The 22170-nt window shown below is 45.9% G+C and overlaps 1 protein-coding gene across 1 annotated transcript in view; it reads right to left on the reverse strand.

The window, feature by feature from the left end:
- Positions 1-22170, reverse strand: part of LOC144156877 (presequence protease, mitochondrial-like) — a 229479-nt gene that overhangs the window by 4242 nt on the left and 203067 nt on the right. Inside the window, exon 27 of the mRNA XM_077688398.1 lies at positions 17299-17394. Coding sequence (XP_077544524.1) covers positions 17299-17394 — 96 coding nt within the window. The remainder of the gene's footprint in view (positions 1-17298; positions 17395-22170) is intronic.

Genomic DNA, 22170 nt, shown 5'->3' on the forward strand with positions numbered 1-22170 from the left:
TCTCGAAACCATGTCGAGACAGTTCATAATTAACTAAAGACACAAAAATGACATAATTAAACAGATAAGGGACAGACTAGATAACAACCCAGTCCAATTTTTAGCTGGCAGTGCCACAGCCAGTGCAACTGCAAGTGCAAGCCTAATATGGACCTTTTGGCCTTGCACAAAACAGCTTCCTTTTCACATCAGAACTCCTACAGCTACAGCTCGAGTACCTAATTTTTGTTTCGTAATGTGCACAAATGCGTCCAATAGCATGTCAACTTGTCCAGCCCAGAAAGCCTTCTGAAAGGTCACTTTTTTGTTTAAACATTAATCTCGAAGAAAATTTTCTCGCAGTAATTTGTTCTTCGCTTCAAACCAATGAACTGCACAAGCTACCTCTAAAGTAGAGCGAGTAATTCATTGCATGTACAGTGGGGTCCACTGTTAAAGGGAAACAGCGAGTGCATGGCCACTGCGCTCCGAAGCGCCGGCGCCAAGAAGCGGCGAGAATCGGAGACAGCCGGCACATGCGCACTGACCGCATGAGACAAGAGAAGCCGCTTGCTGGCGCTTCGCGGAGCGCAGTGGCCACGCGCTCGCCGTTTCCCTTTAACAGTGGATCCCACTGTACCACACCAGGTATGAGGTTACTGGAGGCAAGTCTGCAAAGCAGCCTGGAAGCTCTGGTGCCAGAGACCTGTTTCACTGCCAGCAGCAGATTTTTTAAAAATCAGTTGTGGCATAAGACGCAAAAATGTTTGTGCCAACTACAAAAGCGGAATTTGATTATAAGAGTTCGCGGATAGTGGCCGCAAGCAACCATTTCCTTATAAAAGAAGCTGTTTTTTAATCCATCACTACATTAAGGCTCGGATCACCGGTACGTATTTTGATATAGCCATCACTGCTGCCTGTGTGCGGGTAAATGCCTCCATTCTGCCTGACGCTTGCAATCATAATGTGGAATCCATCGAGAGATTATGCAAGTACCAACTGAAACGGGTAAACCACCGCTTGAACCAGGACACAGAGGCCTATTTGGGAGGGGCACCTTTAATTTGTCGAAAACCATTCCCCAACTCTGCAAAGAGAGCAACAGTAAAACTTCAATGTTAACTGGACAGAGACTTTTCCTCTTTGTTAATAAGGCAACACCAAAGCAAACGAGACAGAACAAAAAAAGTGTTTGCCAAAAACTATGAGCACAAGTTTGTCTGCATTTCTGCGTCTACTTTAGTATTGCTTTTTCCTCAAGGATGATATACCGTAGTGCCTGAAATGCTGGGGGTAGGTCTTGATGTTCTTTAAAAAGGAGGAAAACTGCACTTCATGCGCTGACAATTTTTGTGTTATATCTACTAGTGCCATGTTTGGCTTTGTAGAAAAATGTAAACTTGTCTACTCTACGAATTGCGAAAGGCGAAAGACTGACCATTATACCAGGAACCACAGGAAATGCTAAATTCACAATGATGACATGTACAGTTATGAGGGAAATCAAACAGGAGGAGGAATCCCTTGAACCAATTTGGCATTTTGGTTTTTCGTTTATTCCGTGGTTGATGTTGATAGCATCAAAAGAGAGCACAAACTATCCACATTCGGTTACCCCTCCCATTATTTTAAAACCAAATGCACGTTCTCTCTCCTTTCTTATTTCCCACGTAAAGACGTTTCTCCGTCACTAACACTCACCAGGTGTGCGACCTTTTTTTAAACAAAATATGCAGTTCAACAAGTAGGAACATTTAGAGTGCAGGCCCACACTTGTGCAGTGAAGCAAGCTACTGGCCTGCCCGCTTCTGTACTGGCCCCGGTCAGACCTATGCCAGAAAGCAGAGACAATGTTTCGTACCACCCATGCACTGCACAGAGGGTGATACCATTTCTTTTGCACAGCCTTGCAGCACAGCCAGTAACTTCTGTTCCCCACGTCATGACCGACAACAGGGTGTTTATATTCTTGTAACTGATCACAGGAAGAGTAAATTTGGTGAGGAATTAGGAGCTTGACAGTCGGTAAAAGAGAAAGGCCACAAAGGGTACGTACGCACTTTTTCAACAGTGCATGAACAAACCATTTTGAACCGGTTACCATTCCCTTTTCTTTGTTTCAGTGTTGGTTCAGACTTGGTGTGCTTCAGGCTCAGCCCTAGTGAAAGTAACGGTCCGGTTACGCTTCTAGGTTTTGGTTAGGTTCCAGTTGGACATTCTGATACATATAGGTAAGCAACCAAATGGACTAAAGTCAAATTAAGCATACTAGAAAAACAAACCAGTGCACACAATCATGCAATGCACTGTGCATGTATAATTTGTGTCAATAAACTGCAACTTAAATGAATACAACGGCTGTGAAAGACGTGGTGACGACTTTTAAGTGGTGAGTGACATGAAGGGGCAGGGAGAAAAAAAAAAAGCAAAAGTGAGGATGAAAAGCTTGGAGAACAGCTTTATCGAATGGCTGTAGGTGTGAAGTCTATCCGTTTTGCATGCTCCGTTCACTGGCTACTGCACAAGATATAGTGAAAGCAGCACAGTTGACAAGCCACAACTCAGATATAACGGACATCTTTATATACCAGAGCCCCTGAAATTTGGTTCAGACCGAGGTATACAACAAACTTCCATGGAGCCAACAACTGATGATCCATTCAAAATTTCACTGTCACATGCATGGGGCTAATCCCGCTGGATGGATCAGGTCTGCACTCATATATCAGAAACAAAAATTGAGTTTTCGACAGTACAATCTAAAAAACTATGAGAACTGTGGGGCATTATTTCTGATATTGGCATTTTTTAAGGCAATGTTTCTGACAACTGAGAGCTTGAAGACAATGACATGACTGAAGGGACTAACTACTCTAGTAACCAGTAACCTAACTAGCCAGCTAATCTGAGCATACTCAGGCTTGTGTGACCAGAAAATTTTTCGTTCTGTGCCCTTATCATAACTTGGATAAAGCCCACTCCGGATATAATTGATGCTTTTGGCCCAGGTTGTAATTGAGCCCATTGGACTGTGCCAATGAATGTGTAGGTAAACACTGCCCATATTCCTGGGGTAATGTTGAAATCAAGCATTTGAATTTTTCATCTTTGGGCATACCTTGCTTGAATAAAAAAAATGCCCCACATGGGAAGCCTGGCTCCTAACACAAAACATGCACCACGCCTTAAAATCAGACACATAAAACGTTTCAGCAGATAAAATTATAATAGCATAAAATTAACAACGGCAACAAGCTATAATTTATTTGAGCTCGCCTGGTGCGTGCAGTGTGACGTGCCTGAAGCCCTTCAGGGGATGCGCACACCCTATGACAGTCCATTATTTCCACTGCTCACCTGCACACACACACGAAACACAGCTAAAGTACATGCAGCTAAAGACCCTGGCTGTGCAACGTGTTTCTCCAAATCACGTCATAACGTCACAGCCAACAAGGCTCTGTAAATAACCAATCTGCAGGCGCACATCGCCATCTGCATCAAGAGAAGAATGCGACTTTGGCTAGCCTGCTAAGTGCCAACGTCACAGCCAACATCACTTCCCAAAATGACCAATGTGCATCGGATATGGGACATCTTGAAGGTAGCGCACTTAAACACGGACACTAGGGAAGAAACGACAAACCACAGCGCTGGTTTGTCGTTTCTTCCCTAGTGTCCGTGTTTAAGTGCGCTACCTTCAAGATGTCCCATATCCATTGCCAACTAGCCCAGTTGTCACTTCTTCTACAATGTGCATCGCCCTTTTTGTAAAAGACGTGCTTTGGGTGATGCTACACCTGTACAGGTCAGAACTTGCTCTGGAACAAGCAGAAGGTCCCCAGAATGATTGGCAAGAACACTGCCTACTGTTCAACTGGTTGCCTGGCAAAACAGTACAGAACTATGACAGCACAAATAAGCTTCCCGGCAGTTGTGCTACTGACTGCATACGGCACAAGTGTCGTGGGCAAACTGATACCAGGGGAGCACAGGGCATGCTTGTACCCCGCCCAGGCAATTGCTTTAGTGTGAGCAGCCCAAGTTCAAAGGCTCTGTTCATTTGGTACATAATCGTGAGAGAAACACACACGTCCACAGTGGCCACACACTTCAGCATGTGCTCAACAGAGAACGATTCACAGGGCATGGGTGCAGTGTTGGGTGTGCTTTGCAGAAATATGCGTACATGGCTATAAATATTCAGTGTTGGTGTCTGTTACTTGCCTTGCTGCAGGAACAAGCCACTATTTTAACTGCTCTCAAACTGATGTATTTTAATGAAGGAGCATTACTTCCTTCTTGTGAATTGCTAGCACACTTCTCTTAGGCGTGTTAGGCACTATGAATAATTAAAATAGAACCTCGCTCTTTTTCTTCTCTTGGCATGCAAACTTTGCATATGGGAAACTACATAAACAGGCATAACACTCAAGCTATTATGCCCAGAAATAAAATATATTCTGCAATTTGGGATGTACCCAGACATCAGTCATTGCAGTCCAACTACAATATGTTGATTGATTGATTGATTGATTGTAGGGTTTAACGTGCCGACGCAACGCAGGCGATGAGGCGCGCCTTAGTGGAGGGCTCCGGATTAATTTTGACCACCTGGGGATCTTTAACATGCGTTGAAATCTCGTACACACGGGCGTTTTTGCTTTTCGCCTCCATCAGAAAAGCGGCCACCGCGGCCGGGAATCAAACCCGCGACCTACTACAATATGTTGTCCCAAATTACATGGCTTTGTTAGAAATTTTTCTTCATGCAACCACTGCCCTGCCGAAGCAAAGAAGCTAAAATGATATCTAACTAGGTAGTTACTCCCTAACTCTCACTGTTAGAAGTAAAATATATGTTCAGAGCCAAAGTCGAGCTCAAGTGCAAGTTTGGTAAACAAGTGCCATCTAATCGTAGCCCACAATAGAATGTTGTATCATACATTACCTGTATTCCTCCATTAGCTACGAAGTTTTGCCTTAAACCACTAAAGGGTAGGAAGGCCCTTGTATAATCTAACGCACCACATACTATGCTACCTCTTCATCCAAGAAATATCTATGTACACGCAGTGATTTGATCCTAATGCTCAATTGCCGCCCCCCTTTTATTTCCCCTTCCTTTGAACCTCCCCAATTTCTGGTTGCATTTACTTAAAGGGACCGAGAAAAGCCTTTTGTAAAAGTTACAAATTGTCGCGTAGCACCAATATAGTGATGCAATGCCATTGGAATTATTGATCTAGATTCAGTATTGGCTGCGCCAGAAGCAATTAAATGCACCTCTCCCCCCTTGCTGATCGATTCCTCTTCCCTCTCTGCTGCTTTCAAAGCAGCTGGAAACACTGGGAACAGCCATGTGACATCGCGACGCTCGACTTCCGTTCTGCGCCAGCTATATTCCTGCGCCTAGGCACGCGTCAATCGCTGCGGACCCACCTTTGCCTTGGGATCGCGCAGGAAGGAGGAAGAGCAGCCGGAAGCCAATGGCAGTGACGTTGCCGGCGGCCGACCTCGCCGGCGATTGGGTGAATCAGGGGGCGGCTCGCCATTGCGTCAGCCGCGATTGCCGTTTCTTCAGCAGCGAGCGGCTCGCTGCGGCGTCGCGCTTATTGGGTGAGAAAGGCTATCTTCAAAAATTGTTTACAAATTATCGGTACAACGTATGGGGCTCACACTTGGCTAAAAAATCCCCTGTTATGTGTTCAACCACCTGAATGCATTTGATTGCCACCTTCACAAAGCTTTTATGGGTCCCTTTAAGGTAAGGAATGGAGCGCAACATTGAAGCTAAGTTCCTACGAAAAAGCCCTCCAAACTTGCTAACAACACAGATCAACTACTTAATCCGGTGCAGTGGCTGGCTCCACATTTTAGAACTACAGCGAATCAACTCATACTCTCTACCACTAAACTTATTACCCAAGTAAGCCTCTAATTCTAGCACTTATCTCTGCACTCTCACATCACGCAAGGCATTAAAGCACGAAATACTAGAAGGGCGACTTTCCAGCTTTTCCAGCTTTTTTTGGCCAATACTTGTAGTCCAAGGTTAAATGAATGTACCAGTACACTATGGTAAATTTGCCTTTGTTTCCCCCTTACCCCTGACGACAACTACAAGGATCTTTTTTTTAGCCCAAGCCTCAGGTACATACACCTACACCGCCTGTTTAGTTCCCAGCAATTGAGTGCCGGCGCCACCATCGTGCAGAAATGGTGGAACTAGACCAGCACTTTTTTTTCAACTGCGTCTTCACTTCCTCAGCGCAAGTGCAGGAGAAGCCTTGAGCTCTTCCTGCACTCGCCTGCTACACTGGTGAATTGAACGGCCAAGTACCTGCTGCCCACACGTGAAGGCGCGTCCCCTTCCCGGAACAGAGAGAAGGCGGAATCGGGTAAAACCAAAGAACCAATACAAAAACCCCATGCCAGACGGTTTGGAAGACACATTCTTTGCGGACTACATCGATGTGGACGCGAGTGCCGGGATTTATGGTGCGCTGGAGGTGAAGACGTCACTTATCCAGTCAGCAGCGCAGAACCTGTTGCTTCCACTGAAGAAGACGGGGAGGAGGATGAAGCACAAGTGCAGCCACCCACTCGGAAGTGATGACCTGATTAGATGCTGCTGATCTCTTCAGTTTTGAAGAAGGCGAGGAGGGAGGCTTTAACTACATTCACTTGTTAGAGCAAAAGGGGGTAACTGCTGCCCTTAAGGACTAAAGGCAGGCTGCAATTCCAAACTTTTTCAAACATACATCAATTTGTTGACACGCCCTACTGCTTTCCAGTCGCAGTGTAATGTTGTTATTCTTCCCTTTCATTAGTTCGAACTTTCGTAAATTCGAACTGAGATGGCTTCACCTTGTGGTCCAAATGAATGAGCTTTCACTGTACTACCTACAACTTTGCACTTAAAAAAAAAAAAAAAAAGCCACACGTCGATCTCTGCCCCAGTGATGCTCCAGCAACGCTGACCACTACATGAGAAGTGAATTGAACAGCTTTTCTTTCTTTCTTTTTTTTTCTTTGTGAGCCAAGAAGAGTTTTATTTCTTTTTCCATGTACGCCGAAGCTGGACATGGAAGATCTCAGCTGAAGCAGCACTGACAGCTTAGCTGTAAAATTTTGGCTAGATTTACTCTGCTAGAGCCAATGGCTCATCTTCAGTAATTATTTTACAAAAAAATATTGTGAGGCAGTTCACATCATTTTCTGGCTACTCTGCAGCCAGAAATTTAGCTTTCCTCATTTCAAGGATTGGCTCAAATTATGTCACACACTTTGCATAGCTCGCACACATGCCCTGCAGTTTCAATGCTGACAAGGCCATGCCAACAAGGACAACTGCCGTGGCGTGTGTGCGGCGACTGAACTAACACCTCATCAGTTCACAAATATGTAACAACAGCCTCCATGGGAGTGCATGTCTTGAGAACCTTGCAGTCTGCCCTATGCATTCCCTTGGCTGATGGTGACAAGTAGTAGCTCGGGGCATTTTGAATGCCTGGCTAAACCCTTGTGTTTTCAATGCACATTACTTTGTAGAGACACCCGCCGCGGTGGCTCAGTGGCTAAGGCGTTGTGCTGCTGAGCAAGATGTCGCGGGTTCGATTCCCGGCCGCGGCGGCCGCTTTTCTGATGGAGGCGAAAAGCAAAAACGCCCGTGTGTACGAGATTTCGGCGCACGATAAAGATCCCCAGGTGGTCAAAGATAATCCGGAGCCCTCCACTACGGCGCGCCTCATCGCCTGCGTTGCGTCGGCGCGTTAAACCCTACAATCAGATCATCACTTTGTAGAGACAAATGACATGAATGCTTCTGTGCCCCCCCTCCTTTTTTTTGTTATCTTCTCTGTCCTCCACACCGTTTACACCAGAAGACAAGCTTTCTTCTGTACATTCCACCAGATACTGCTTTCCCATTTTGATGACCTGACCTTAGCAAGTGATTGTGTGAAATTAGAACTGCAAGATACTGTATTTACTCGCGTAATGAACCCACTCGCATAATGAACCCTCCCCCATCTTTTCTACTTGAGAGTTTACTTTTTTTGTCACTTTAAATAGGAAATGCAGCAAGAATAAGCTTTTATCTCAGCATGGTTGCTGATGCCGTAGACGAACGCAGTAACTTGATACAGTAAAAGCCCGTTAATTCGAACTTGAAGAGGACCATAAAATTGTTCGAATTAAGCGGAGTTCAATTAGCGGGAGGGCACTAGAATGAATGGAAACCGCACCACACTGCGCGGGCATAACACAAAGAAGCCACCTCTGGACTCGTTATCGCGAATTAGGCACTACTACACGTTTGTGGCAGGTGATTTCGTAAATAATGCTTTGTAAATAATAACGGCATGCGCCAGAGCACTGGCACCGGTGGCGCGGTGCCCTCTGTAGAAGTGAAATGAGCTGTTGCAGGAGCGTAGTGCGCACCCCACGCTGTTGTTTTTGTTTCTTTGTTATGCATCTCTAGTAAATTTGGTTTGGTATAGAATTTGCAACACATTTGAATCAGTCTGGGCTGACTTTTTCTGCGAAGAGCGATGGAAATCAGGAGATCATAGTTCAAACGAACCGCTCTGGATACCGATGCATACGAATTATCGGTTGATTGATTGTGGTGTTTAACGCACCGACGCAACGCAGGCGATGAGGCGCGCCGTAGTGGAGGGCTCCGGATTAATTTCGACCACCTGGGGATCTTTAACGTGCGCCGAAATCTCAAGCACACGGGCGTTTTTGCTTTTCGCCTCCATAAGAAAAGCGGCCGTCGCAGCCGGGAATCGAACCCGCGACCTCATGCTCAGCAGCGCAACGCCTTCGCCACTGAGCCACTGCGGCGGGAGTTATGGGGAGTTTTCCCCCATTGAAATGTACAGGGCTGTGCCGGGACCAGGGCGTGAGTTCGAATTAACCGGAAGTTTAAATTAACCGAGTTCAAATTAACGAGCTTTTGCTGCATTGCATTACAGTATGTGCAGAAATGCTATAAATGGATTCCAACAACAAGAAATCTCAACAGTAGCAAGAGGAGACATGAGCGCGAATGCCGTGGTTCACAATTTAAAAATTGCACGCTTGCAGAGCACCACCTACTGGACACAAAAAAAAAAAACCTTCTTGCGCCATGAAAACGTTGCGGCGTGCGAACAAAGCACTAAACACACTCACACTCCTCTGCTCTTGCCGTTCCGCAACTTCGCTAACTTTGCCATTACGCTCAGTGGTTTTGTTGTTCAGCTGTGTTCCGACCTTTTTTTGTGCTCCTGGAGCGGGCCATACAATGGGCCAGTACATGAGCTACACAGCCGGTTTTAAACTGAAGGTGGTGGAGCACATGCACACGTTTGATGCACACGGACACAGCGCGGCTGGGCAGCACTTCAGTTTGACTCGGTGCGTGTACGCTACAGGCAAAAACGAGAGGTTTTTGGGCAGTGAACAGGGATTGCCGTGTGTTTCGTGGGCCCAAAGAAGGGAAGTTTCCCGGTATGGGAAAAGAAGTTATGGAGTGCCTTGACGGCATGGAAGCCGTTGCACTGTGGCCCGACAACGAATGTGAAGCTGCAAGCAACTTCAGTGAGATAGCTCCATGGCGAGTAAGGGTCCATTAGCATGTTGGGAATAAAAAAGAAATATGATTACATAATTACCTACGTGTTTTTACGAAAATGGTAAGGTTCTGACAGCGCTTCTCTTAGCAACTTTATTGTATGAAACTTCAACTTTTAAAAATCTGTTGCAATTCTTTCCCGCATAATGAACCCTACCGAAAATTCATGCCAAATTTTTTGCAAAAAAAAAGTGGGTTCATTACGCAAGTAAATACGGTAAGTTTAAGAAATCAGAATATATAAAAGCTGCCTGAAAGCTTTGGTTGATGCCTGACAGCTATGAATGGTGCAAACAGGAACAAAGGCCTTCATGCGCCCATTAAATAATAACCTGAACAAGGTCATGATTCAAACAAACTCTTTTATTCAGATTTATACATGAAAAAAGGAAAAAAATATATCAATATATCTATTTGGTTTCGATCGACTAGTGCCTGTCTTCAACCCATTGGGGTGCACGTCTATGTGCTTTTCTTGGTGAACAAGCCTTTACGCCCATAGTAATCAACACGTTAGCATGAACTCCCACCTATCACTATGAGCCCGGCTTCAGCAAAGCTACTCAGGGCAAAAAGCATACAAAGTAGTTTTCTCCTCTCCTCTATAACAAATAAGCCTCTGCCAGCTGTAGTGCTGCCAGTTTGCAAGTATTTTCAACAGTAACAAACTGCATTTGTTGGGAGACTCACCTGGCCCCATTTCTATGGGACTTACTAATTCATGACCCAAGGGCTTAAAAAGCATTGTGTACCGATATGAAAAGGTTTACAAATTCGTAGAAATGTCCCTAACGGCCTAGTGGCTTCGTTTAAAAATAGATCACTTTCGTAGTGAAATAATAAACAAAAAATGCATTTGGTGTAAAGGAGACTGTACGTCACTAACGTGCGCCCAATACTAGAATACGGTGCGGCTGCATGGGATCCAGACACCAAGGTACTCATTAACTCTTTCGCTACCGCGCCTATTCAAAATCGATCAATTTGATCGATACTTTGGGAGCGCCTTTTCATATCGTTCCAGGCGTTGCTCGAACAAGTAAAGCTGTTCGAAGTTAGATCAGAAAATTGCCTTTCAAAATCAGTTTTGTTTTCATTTTTGCAACGGAAACGTGATTTTTGACACGCTTTAGAATCACCTGGGTGTGGAAAAGGGGCGTGGTCACCGTGCGTCACAGCTACCAAGAAGAATGCCTGCCAGTCGTAATTACTCTGCACCAGCATTTGTTTTTTGCTATCAGAGCGTGAATGGTGAACCAGCAAACGATTTTCAATTGTCAGGTTCGCACTCTGACAGTAATAATCCCAGAAATCGGCTGAAAATATCAAGCAGTGCTTGGTTGCAAAGCTACTTTATGATTTTAGGCAGTTTTATTGCCTTTGCGCACGTTGTTTCAAGTTCTGTGGTAGTTCTACTTACCCCAGGACCATTTGCGAACAGTTTGCAACAGTTTTGGTTTCGTTTCTGCATCGAGAATTCATATTTAGCGCTACTATGCAGTTACCCAACTTCAAGGCTACCTGCCATGGCGCCTGGAGCGTTCGTGCCTGATCCTCGAACAAAGCACGCCGCTCCTGATTTCCCCCCACCCTAACCCGATTTCTGCGATAAGAACTTCAGATGCAAGTCAAAAGATCACACCCAGTCGCCAGATATCTGTTCTGCCGAGGACAGCGCTTCAAACCGGCCTTACACTGCCAGCTGTTCGCCTTCCAGTTTCATTTCCATGCGAGGGTATATCCGGGGGTCTAATGTTGCTGCTTAGTTGAACTGTCTATTCGGACGGAGTCTCCAATAAGTTTTTGTACTCTTTCATTTGAAAACTATTAGGTGGCGCTGCTATAGAGGAGGCTCAATGTGCTCATCTTTTTCATTGCGCAACTGCTACTCAGCCAAAGATCGCAGGGCACAATTCTAGCGCATCGTACCTCATTTTTGCGAGCAAGGCTACAATAGCGAGTAAGAAGATGATAATAAAGCTCAGCTTTATGTTTTGAGAGATAACTGACCGTGAACGTCAACAAGCATCAACCACGGCGTTCCGTTTTCAACTTCATGCATGTTTTTTTTCGCATCACGTGCTTGTCCCAAATATTGTGCTTGCTGTAAATGCAAAGTCAGTCATTGACAAGATGTTTTTACGTTATGTGGGGGCAAATTGATGCCTCTGATAATGTCAAACCGCCAGATTTATTCTAGAGAACCACCCGAAATTGCACATTTTGAATTGGAGGTTGGGCTTCACCGCATGACACGAGCACCGTGCGTGCTGACATTTTTTTTATACCTGACAAACTGTTCCGCGCAAGTCGACATTTTTTCTACTACCGGTGGTTTGATATACACAACTCCTTTTTTATAATTTTTTTCGTCATCTTGACAAAAAATTTGATTTTGATATTTTTTTTCATAACTATGATATATAAAAACATTTTAAAAACTGGTGTTATTGGAAAGGCCGGTAAATCTGCATTTTGTGTTCCCGTAATTAGTGCCTAACAATTTTTTTAGCAGGAAAAAAAATGTTTTCTTGGACCCCTAAAAATTGGTCAATTTTCCGGCGGTAGCGAAAGAGTTAACAAACTAGAAGCTATTCAAAACCGTGCTACCCGCTTTGTCACTGGTTCGTTCGGCAAGAATACCAGTGTTTCTGCAATAAAAAAAGGCACTGTCTTGGGACTGTTTACAAACTCGCCGCACAGTATGTCGCCTACTATTCCTCAACCAGATAGCTAACAAAAAGACCGGTATTAACCGCCAGACTTATTTAAAACTGCCTGCTTACGTATCAAAAAGGACAGACAATAGCAAAAAGATCAGAGAAATTCATTGCCGCACCTCGCTTTTTAAATCATCTTTTTTTCCGCGCACAATTGGTGATTGGAATAAGCTTCCGGAAAACGTCGTTTGCGCATCTGACGTTAGGTTTGACACCGCTGTAAAGTGTTATCTGCGTGGCGACAGTGAAAACGGTGTTTCTTGAATTGCCGTGATTTGTTCCTATCAAATATGTTTTTTCTGTTTTTTTCTTATTCATTATTGCTGCTGCGTGTTGCTGCCCACTGCAAAGTTTGATGACCGCTGTGACTCGTTTTATAGAATGTCCATTTTTTATTTGTTTTCCTTTTTTCTCTTATTATTTTTTTGCCTTCGGCTCTGTTCTCTTTATATGCTGTACAATGCTCTTTGCTGCAAACTTTTAAAAGATGCCTCTGTTGATTTTTACTTTTGTATATTACGAGATTCATGATTCCGCTTCTGCAGTGAACACTTTTTATGTATCTCCTACAACAATGCCCTCTGGGCGAATGTAGTAAGCTGAATAAATAAATAAATAAAATTCAGTTTTCACCAGATGCAGTGATGTGATTGGGTCGAGTCATTTTGGAGCAGCTTTTGGAGCAGCCAAAAGTAGGTTTTGGAGCAGCAATTAAAATTTCAGAAATATTGCTAGAAGGGGAATAAAACAACCGAGAGGAGCCCCAAAAGCAGCATCCTGGGCACACAAATGTTTAAACAAGTAAAATGCCTTCGGTGCAGACGAGTTTCTGTCGCACAGATGTCTTTTAGCAGTGACTATGAAATGCCTCAAGACAAGCACCTAAAGAGTTTGTGCGAGTGTGTACATGCATTCACTGCATGAGCAAACAGATCATGAAAGAACTTGAAGTTTTATTTAAAAAATGACTATCGGGGTAGCATTCCAATCGGTAGGCTACAGAACTTTTCACTAAACCATAATCAACGGAACACAGTGACACGCGACAGAATGTACTGAGTGCATTTTATGTAAAAGCTTCTAGCGCCCAGCCTAAATGTCTGTTTCTCTCCGGGTTCCCAAGACGAAATCGCATGCTAAATGTCCTCTCTGACTTCTACACTCGCTTTCCAATTTGCAGGGGACTAGGTTTGCAAAAACGGCAACTCTCTGGCTTTCTCTGAGTGGCAAGACTCTGTCTTCATGAAGCTCCCACCCAGCTTGTGAAAGAGGGTCACCTATGATGATCATTAGTAGGTGGACCAACGGCTAACTTATTTGAAACGAAGACAAAAAAAATCTGTGAAAACATCGACCACATTCTTCACGAAGAGTAGCTTTGCAAAGAAAGTTTAATTATAAAATGCTTTCCTGAAGCGCTCCTGTAGCGATCCTCCTGAACGACACGAAGCTCAAGACTGTTCAATGAACCGGCTTACAGCCGGACCCAAATTAAGCCATCTTGAACTTTCGTCCCTTCCCCTTTCCCGCTAGCTACCCTTGCAATGCCCACTCCATCTCGACCCCTCAGAGTTAGTCACGTGAACTCCTGCCAAGCTTTCATCATCACCATCACCATCACCAGCCCATCTACGCCCACTGTAGGGCAAAGGCCTCTTCCATTAATCTCCAATTATCCCGGTCCTGTGCTAACTTGCCAAGCTTTATTGCAAAGCAGATAGTAAAGCGTGAACTGCATGGCGCGTTTTTACACGCAATTCTTGCGCACTGGCGTTGCGAGCGCAATATTTTTACACCCGCATCGACGATATCGCACCCGCGGCACCTTCTACCTCTGTCAGAAACTGACGTGCGACGCGCGTGACAGTAAAAGGAGCTTGCCAACTTTCCCAAATGGGGAGGCGCGTGCCTCATGGCGGAAGTTTCGGAGTGCTTGAGACAGCCAGCTGGATCAGACAAAGATATTTAAGCTTACTACCCTGGCAGATATTGCATGGGTGCTTTCACTATCAGCGCAGATGATGGCCAATACAGTCTAGTCCACTTATAACAATATCCCAGTGCCAAGGAAATCCCATCGTTATAACTGATAATTGTTATAAGTGGGTTGCGAAATAAAAATAAAAAGACAGAACAGAGCTCAAAACATACCGTATTTACTCGCATAATCCTCGCACTTTTTTTTCGGAAAAGTCAATGTGAAGTTAGGGGTGCGAGAATTATGCGGGGGGAAAAAATCCGGGGCACAGTGTTGCCAATTTGCCTTCTGCCAATCCCGCTAAATGTAGCGGTCATTTTTTGTATATGTAAGCTCAGTGTTGCCAACAGCAGCTATTTCTTTTTATCTTATCGTAAACAGTCTCCCGTTGATCAGCGATCATAAAATTGCCGCCAGGCACGCTGAAGTACCTGCCTGCGGCGCGGTTGCCGTGTTCGATCGCGTACTCTATCGCTTTCAATTTGAAAGCGAGTGTAGCTGGCGTTCTTCCCCATGGCGAAACGGCACCAAGCACAAAACAAACAGATCGGCACCAAGCATAAAACAAAGCGATCAAAAAGTTCTCATAATGGCAGCGAGCTATCCACCACTGACGCGAGTGACTCACTGACTGCTGCTGCTCAACGACGGGACCACGATGGCGACACGACGACACGACAGCGGGCTGCGCGAACGCCGTCTAGTTGCGCGCACGCGAAACCGGCTCAAGGACAGTGTGAGTAGCGTGTTAGGGCGCCTGTTAGGGAGTAGCCATGCAGGTTGTTAGGGCGCCTGGATGGCCTTGAATACACAGCGCTCTCCGCCGAACGGAGAGGCGGCGGGGGAGGGCGCGTGTTGGAGAGCGCGTGCACCATGCGGGTTTCGCGAGCAGGCAACTTTCGCCGCTGCAAAGTTGGGGGTGCGGGATTATGCGAGGAACCAAAAAATCCAAGTTTTGCTGGCTCACATTAGGGGTGCGAGGATTACGCGAGTGCGAGGATTACGCGAGTAAATACGGTATTATTCGCATGCCAGCAAGGTGGTACTATTACTAATTTGCGGAAAAGAAGCCACAGTCGGTCACCTTTGTTTGCCGCGTGTGAATCTAGCGCATATCTTTTCTAAGAGCATCTATAGGGGCTTCACCAAGCTGAGGTAAATGTCCTTGGCGGAAACAAAGTCCCCGAGGGACTGTATCACGCATTGGGCCTCCTATGAAGACACCACCTGAGTAGGCTGCTCAACTGCGTCATTAGAGTCATCACTGTTGCACTTTTGGTGCACAACATAACTGGATTCAAACGTTATATCCGATATCGTGGCACTGGAGCATTGTAATAAGCTGTTTAATTTACCATAGAAAGAATGCAAAAGTTGACGGTGCCATAGCTGCTCATCGTTATAGCCGCTATATTGTTATAAACGGCATCGTTATAAGTGGACTCGACTGTAGTACTGCTTTCGCCCCCATTATAAGCTCTTTTACCACACAAGCAACTTCGTGTGTGCCTTGAGCAGCATTTTAGAGAGCTGTTAGGCGCAGTCGCTCGGGATCCCCACACCACTTCGTGGCCGAAGCCGCCGCCTGTTGCCGCCGCTGGCCGCGCCACGCGCAGCGTGCGGGTGTTCTGCGGCAGTGTCAGCGCGCCTGTGGCGTGCGCGGCGCGTTTTCGTGAGCAGAAAACACTCCAAGATTCCCTCCCCTTCAACGCTCGTGGCGTAAAGAGCACGCCACATCGAGGAATCCCGGCGAAACGAAGCTTCGGCGCAAGATTGGCGCAGATTGCTTGAAATCAGAGTCCTTGTAGCAGGATGTAGCAGGATTTACCTCTCGGCGCAGTTAGGCGCAATCGGTGCAGCTATCACATCACTGCAGATGGCACTAGCTTCTAACAAGCTGTCTAGCAAGTTTTATTATCTTATTTCAGTACAGAAGTGACCTCTCTTTCAAATAAGCAAACTAGACCACTGTGAATATCGACATGTATTTGTAAAGCTTTTCCTATTGGTGCACGAAGGTTTTTAAGTCCGTTAGTCATGAAGTAGCGAGTCCCGTAGGAATGTTCACAGGTGAGCCCCCCTTGAAAGAACGCTGCCTCCAGGTCAACAGCTGGACAAACGTTTTTTTTCCTCAAAGGTTGTGAGCTGCACTGTGCAGGGCATATCTGCCATCTTTAGGCCAGAAACTCCCTAATGACAACCATGGTAACGTCTCCATAAAGCCCATCAAGTCCCTAGCATCTGAGCCATAGCTTTGCCTTAGACGTCACCAGGACCTTGATGAATTGTTGAAGCAGGAGGGAGGAAATAAGGGAACCTGCGTCAACATTTTAAAAAGCAGGCAGCCTGTGTGGTACTCTAAAATACTTTGCCATAAAATGCTATGTCACAAAAGCAGACAAAAGCAAGGCACGTCATCAGCTTGTCCCGAGCTAAAAAACTACCAAGCTGTGACAATGAACTATCCTTACGGTACCCCAAAATGCGTAGAAACCCCATTCAGACAAGCGGAGCAATTTTATGTCTCAGCACATGATTGTATTAAAATACCAGCGAAGCAATTTATAAATTGCGAACTCTGCTCCGTCCCTGCTGCTCTGCAATGCTATGTGCTCTATAATGTAACCAGATGGCCTCCGGATGGCCGTCTGGTGATGTGGTGAGAAAAAATAATGTCCCCGGCCACCCTCTCTTGGAACACAACAACGTGTCGTACCGGCAGTTGTGCCTGCCTACATGGGGGTGCACTTCTGTGCACAAGTGAGCAAGATGTAGGAGATGACTTCTTTGGGGGCGCATGCCTGCATTGACAGTCAACGCGTGCACTGTACGCTCCCTACCGACTACACAACCGTTCCCAACTACACAAGGAAGCCACGAGTGAACCAAGAGCACATAAGTGACAGGACCAAGGGCACGCAGGGTGGAAAAGTTCGCCTGGCCCGAGTTGCACTGCGTGTGAGGTGGACAAAAGCCTCGCTTGTGACACCTACTCTCTGTGGACGAGCCAGTGCTTCCCTGTCTCGGTGAACATGTTCTCGGGACCAATGACCGCGATGCTCGACGTGCAGCCACTGTCACCGGCACACCTGGGGGGAGACAAGACCAAACAGGCACCTCGTATGACACCCTACTTGACAGTTCCCCATTCACGCTATGACGCCACTAAAGAAGATACACCCTTATAGACGAAAAAGTAGGTGATACTAGGCTGTGAAATCACCAGACAAGTGCTGCTGCCGACTTTGCTGTTGAACAAAACAGGCCATAAAACACGACGCTCGAGCAAAACTGGTGTGCAAACAAAACAACAGTGCACACAAAACTCTCTTTTTGGAGTGCATACATAGAAAGTTGAAAAAACTCCTATGCAACAAATGCACATTGGTGCTGAAGATTGCTGTATACTATAAGCTAACTCCTGCATGGGCTGAGTGCTTAAAAACATAACTGTGGTGCTTTGTGGTGCATAAAAGTTGTGCATGCAGCATGTGACTATGCTCATTGGAACATATTAAATGCAGATGAATATGGCTGCGCATGGCTGTAAAAAGTATGGGTGTGCGAATACTGATATTTGCTTTGAAGCAAATTTGAAGCGAACAATGCTTTTGTTCGAATACAGTGTAACTTCCTTACAACAGACCATGATAATGGTCACAATTTCAGTCTGCAGTAACTGAAGTATGGACAATCCAAATACTGTTACGGCAGACTTTAATGGAATCATGAATGAAGTCTGCTATATAACAATATTTTGAACTTTTGAACTGTTAAAAACAAAAATCACATGCTTGAGTCTTGTTACATTTGCTGTGCTTCTACTAATATTACAGCCGAACCCCGCTTCACCGTATTTACACGATTGTAAGTCGACTCGAATGTAGGTCGACCCCCAAAAAATTGCCTCTCAAAAAAAAAAAAAAAAATAAAAAATAAAAATAAAATAAAAAATAATAATAATAATAATTCAAGCGCCGCCTAGAATATTGTATCACAAAGAGAAGCGCTTCCATCAATTCACACGGCAGCTCTGCCATCAATGATCGATGCTCCCACAAGAGCCATGCGCTCGCGGTATGCGCGGTAGATGTTAAAAAAATTACACCCACCTCCCCTCGTGGGAACCCTCGTGTGATGCGACGCTGAAGGGGGTTCCATTGGCGTCGCATCAAGCAATCGTCGGGTATGGCAAGAGAGCAAGCGCAAGCGCGGACGACCGTTGACTGAGAGACCGGCCGGAGTGCGGCACTCCGCTTCTATGAAGAGTTCCTGTATATTGCGTAGCGCAAGAGTTGCGCTTCTGATTGCCACATGCCGTGGGTTCCAGTTCGACAGGAAAGCCCGCTTTCAGTGCTGTGCACAAGACCCCGTATTCAGTCAGTTATGCTCAACTGAGCATCGGCGGTTGTGGAAGTGGCGGCAGCGGCTCAGCTGATAAGCAGCCGAGAGTCGTGCGCCGGCCGTTCCTCGCCACTCCTCCTCGCCGCTGCCGCTGGCGCGGCTGCCTACATGTGAGAAGGGTGGCTTTCTCGCACGACCTGGAACTCAAGATGGCGGATGGACGCGCAACTTTGCTCCCCTAGGGGAGCTATATACAGGAACTCTACTTCTATGCGCAGTGCATCCGAAGGAGAGGAGACTGCAGAGAGAGAGAGAGTACTGTACATGCGCACAGTGCGCAGCCGCATGCAGCGCTGCCCGCAGCGCGACCGCAAATGTTGGGAGAGTGTGTTCGCTATCGGAGAGAGGAAAGGAGGCGAGCGGAGGAGAGACGCAGCTGTGCAGACACGGACGACGGACGCACGCAGGACAGGGCCGCCGGCAAGAGATGCTCTCAGCGTCGCATCTAAAAGAAAAGCTTTTGTATAAGCACCCGGAATAACCATGCGCTGTGGGTTGAGCGGGAAGAACACATTCGTTGCGAGATGACAACCATTGAAGGAACCGGCAGCGGCCACTGCCGTACGATACCAAAACAAACAACATGGCGGCTGACAGAAGCGGCCGCGCGCGATTTACTTTACCTCCCACCACCGCGTTCGGAAGTGTACGGAACAATGTGATACGATTTGGACTACATTAGCGCGGCGCATTGAATCAAGGGATTCACAAATACTCATTTTGTTTATTAGAGATGAATAAAACGCTTCTTAACGCGTTTTTGCACGCGATTCGTGTGCGTCGGCGTTGCGCGGCGACTGCGCGGCGACTACGCGTTGACGATTCCGCGCGCGCTACCTTCTGCTGCTGTTAAGTACTACCAGTTCTACCTCGGTATGACGTGTGACGAGCGCAGCAGCGGAAGGAGCCTGACGACTTGCCCCAGTGGGGAGGCACGCTCTTCATGGTATTCGCCGCGAGCTCGACATGTAGGTGGCGACAGCGTCGCGCTGCTAGTGTGGATGCTCCACTGAGCGGCCCATAAGAATGCACACTGTGGGCGCGCTTCGTGCCTTTTTCCCGCCGTATGTGCGCACGAAAGGTGCAAACAAGAGTGGTATGCTGTAGTTCGGTTCCTCTACGTTCAATGTATAGCATGGAAGCGACAGTCAGTTTTCATTACTACGCCAAAAAAAGCGACGACTCATCGGGAATCTCAGAATGACCGTAATTGTGACAATGAACTTGTACGCAGTGGCTCGTAGCAAGCTCGATCTTTCCAGACTATGGCTTTGAGCCTTCAATAAAAGCATAAATAGAAACAAATCAGGAAGCCTCTATCTCTGAAATTCAGTTTACAACGGCAATCTCAATCGCTTTCACTGGTAGCGTGACGCATTCTTGCATTTGTGGGATGCCCTGAAATGGTAACACTACTTAACTGCCCCGAAATTCTTCCTAAGAGCTTACGATATTTTTTGTGTGTTCAAAAGGTTACATAAAATTACTGAATTTTGATCAGCGCAGAGATATATATATATATGTAGTCTTTTAAATGAAATTGTAACGACTCTGAAGGAAGGTTTGATGAATAACGGTTTTGGGTCACTTATTTACGGCTTTCGTCGCAAGTGAACTTGCGAATTGAATTGTCAACGCACGCAGTACAATCAACATCTCATGTTTAGCTAGGTTTTCGCAAAGTGACAAGCAGGTTTACAGTGTGCAAACCAAGCTTCTGGGACCTCACAGTGAGCACAAATTTTCTGTTACGGCTGCTCTGTTGACCATTTGCGTTCCTTTTAAAATCTAACAGGTGCCTGCAACAGCGAGATGTGTTTGCATTCTTGCGTATAAGGTCGCTTACGAACCCTAAATATGGCAATAAATGAAGTTGCGCTGTTGCAGATGTAGTAAAGCATTTCCTTTTTATTTCTCATTGCGATTCAGCGCAACGGGTTCCCGGTAACTACTTTATTTTGTAGACTGAATATCACCTTTGTCTTGGCATTTAATTCTTGAGGATTGGTTAAAAATGAAATTCTGTGCATTTAGTTTTTTTTTTTTTCGGGAAGGGGGCGGGTCCTGCCAACGTTGCAAGAGCAGCGAGAAGAGAACACATGTAACGCGAAAAGCCAAACTATGGTTATCAGTATTACTTACAATCGAAACTACGCTATGCGTCGTGTTCTGTAGCGGTGAAAAAGCAGTACGAATTTTCAAAACTGATGAACCCCCTTTTGTTCCGTGACTGTCCAGGAATTGTGGCTCGCCCTTTTCAAAATTGTAATGAAAGCAAGCATTGCGGGACAAAATAAAAAAAAACAGCGAGTCATTGCATACACCCCTCACACATGTGGGCAACAACGTGCATTATATTAGGCGTTTTCTCCTCTTTCTTTAAACTTAGGCCCACCTTAAGAGGTTAAGGCGTGACCATATCAGGCATTTGGTTATGCTGAGTGAGACACGTTTCTGGACAAGCTAGGTGAGTCATGTCGGATTTGAAAATGATATATATGAAAATGACACACGAAATGCCTCAGGACCGGCGCAAACTCACAACTGCTTAATTTTACAGAAAAATCCCCTCTAAATACTCTTGCGCATCCATAGAAACGTATTTTAAATAATACGTAAAATTAGCAACTCGATACAGTTGAATAAATGTTTATTCCTCCTCCTCAGTATAAACAACGACTGTCCAAAAATGGTATTTATTTTAGAAAAGGTACGGGAAGGACATCGATCACACAGGCGCTTGCGGGTGTAAAATACGTGTCCGGTAATGTATGGGCGATAGTGCACGGGTCGTGTGCAGTGTAAATGTTTTTGTTTGTTTCTTCTTTCTATAAGGACACAGCGCAATTTTACAAGGGTGTGGAATTTGCACGCGTATGCACAGGTCTTGTCGCTTCTTACCCGTTTCGCGTACTAAACTTTTATCCTTTAAATAATCACCACGCCGCCTTCAAAAAGCACCCTTCGGCGTTCCCGAAACGGCAAACGACTGCACTCAACAATACGAAAAGTGCAATGTGTGGAAGCAATGTTTATAACACGTTTCACACTCAAGCGGTGACCAGGGCGAAGATGTTTCGTGGAATTAAACCAGCGCATTAACCTGCAACGGCCGCCGATTATTGCGTTTCTAGAGGAAATGCGGAAGCAGAGGTAACTATGTCATTGCTTACTGCCAAACGAGCACACATATTGGTTGTTTTGTCGTGTGCAGCACGCGTCTTGCGCCGCACGCAACGTGAAAAAGCAGACGACTCGAGAGCGCCATCCACACTAGGAGCGGTTCGTCCCGCCACCGCCAGGGGCCGACTGTGTTCGCGCTCGGGGCGAATAGCGCTCGGTACAGCCAGCTGGCGCCGCCGGAGATGTTTAGGCTTACCCCGGTGGCGGACATTTGATTGGCGCTTTCCTTATCGGCGCGGATAATGCTTTATAGTGTTGTTTTTGACCACATTACCAGC

This window comes from Haemaphysalis longicornis, unplaced genomic scaffold (genome assembly GCF_048455015.1).
Source record: "Haemaphysalis longicornis isolate Haplotype H1 unplaced genomic scaffold, Haemaphysalis longicornis Haplotype H1 scaffold_1, whole genome shotgun sequence".
NCBI classification, from domain to species: Eukaryota; Metazoa; Arthropoda; class Arachnida; order Ixodida; family Ixodidae; genus Haemaphysalis; species Haemaphysalis longicornis.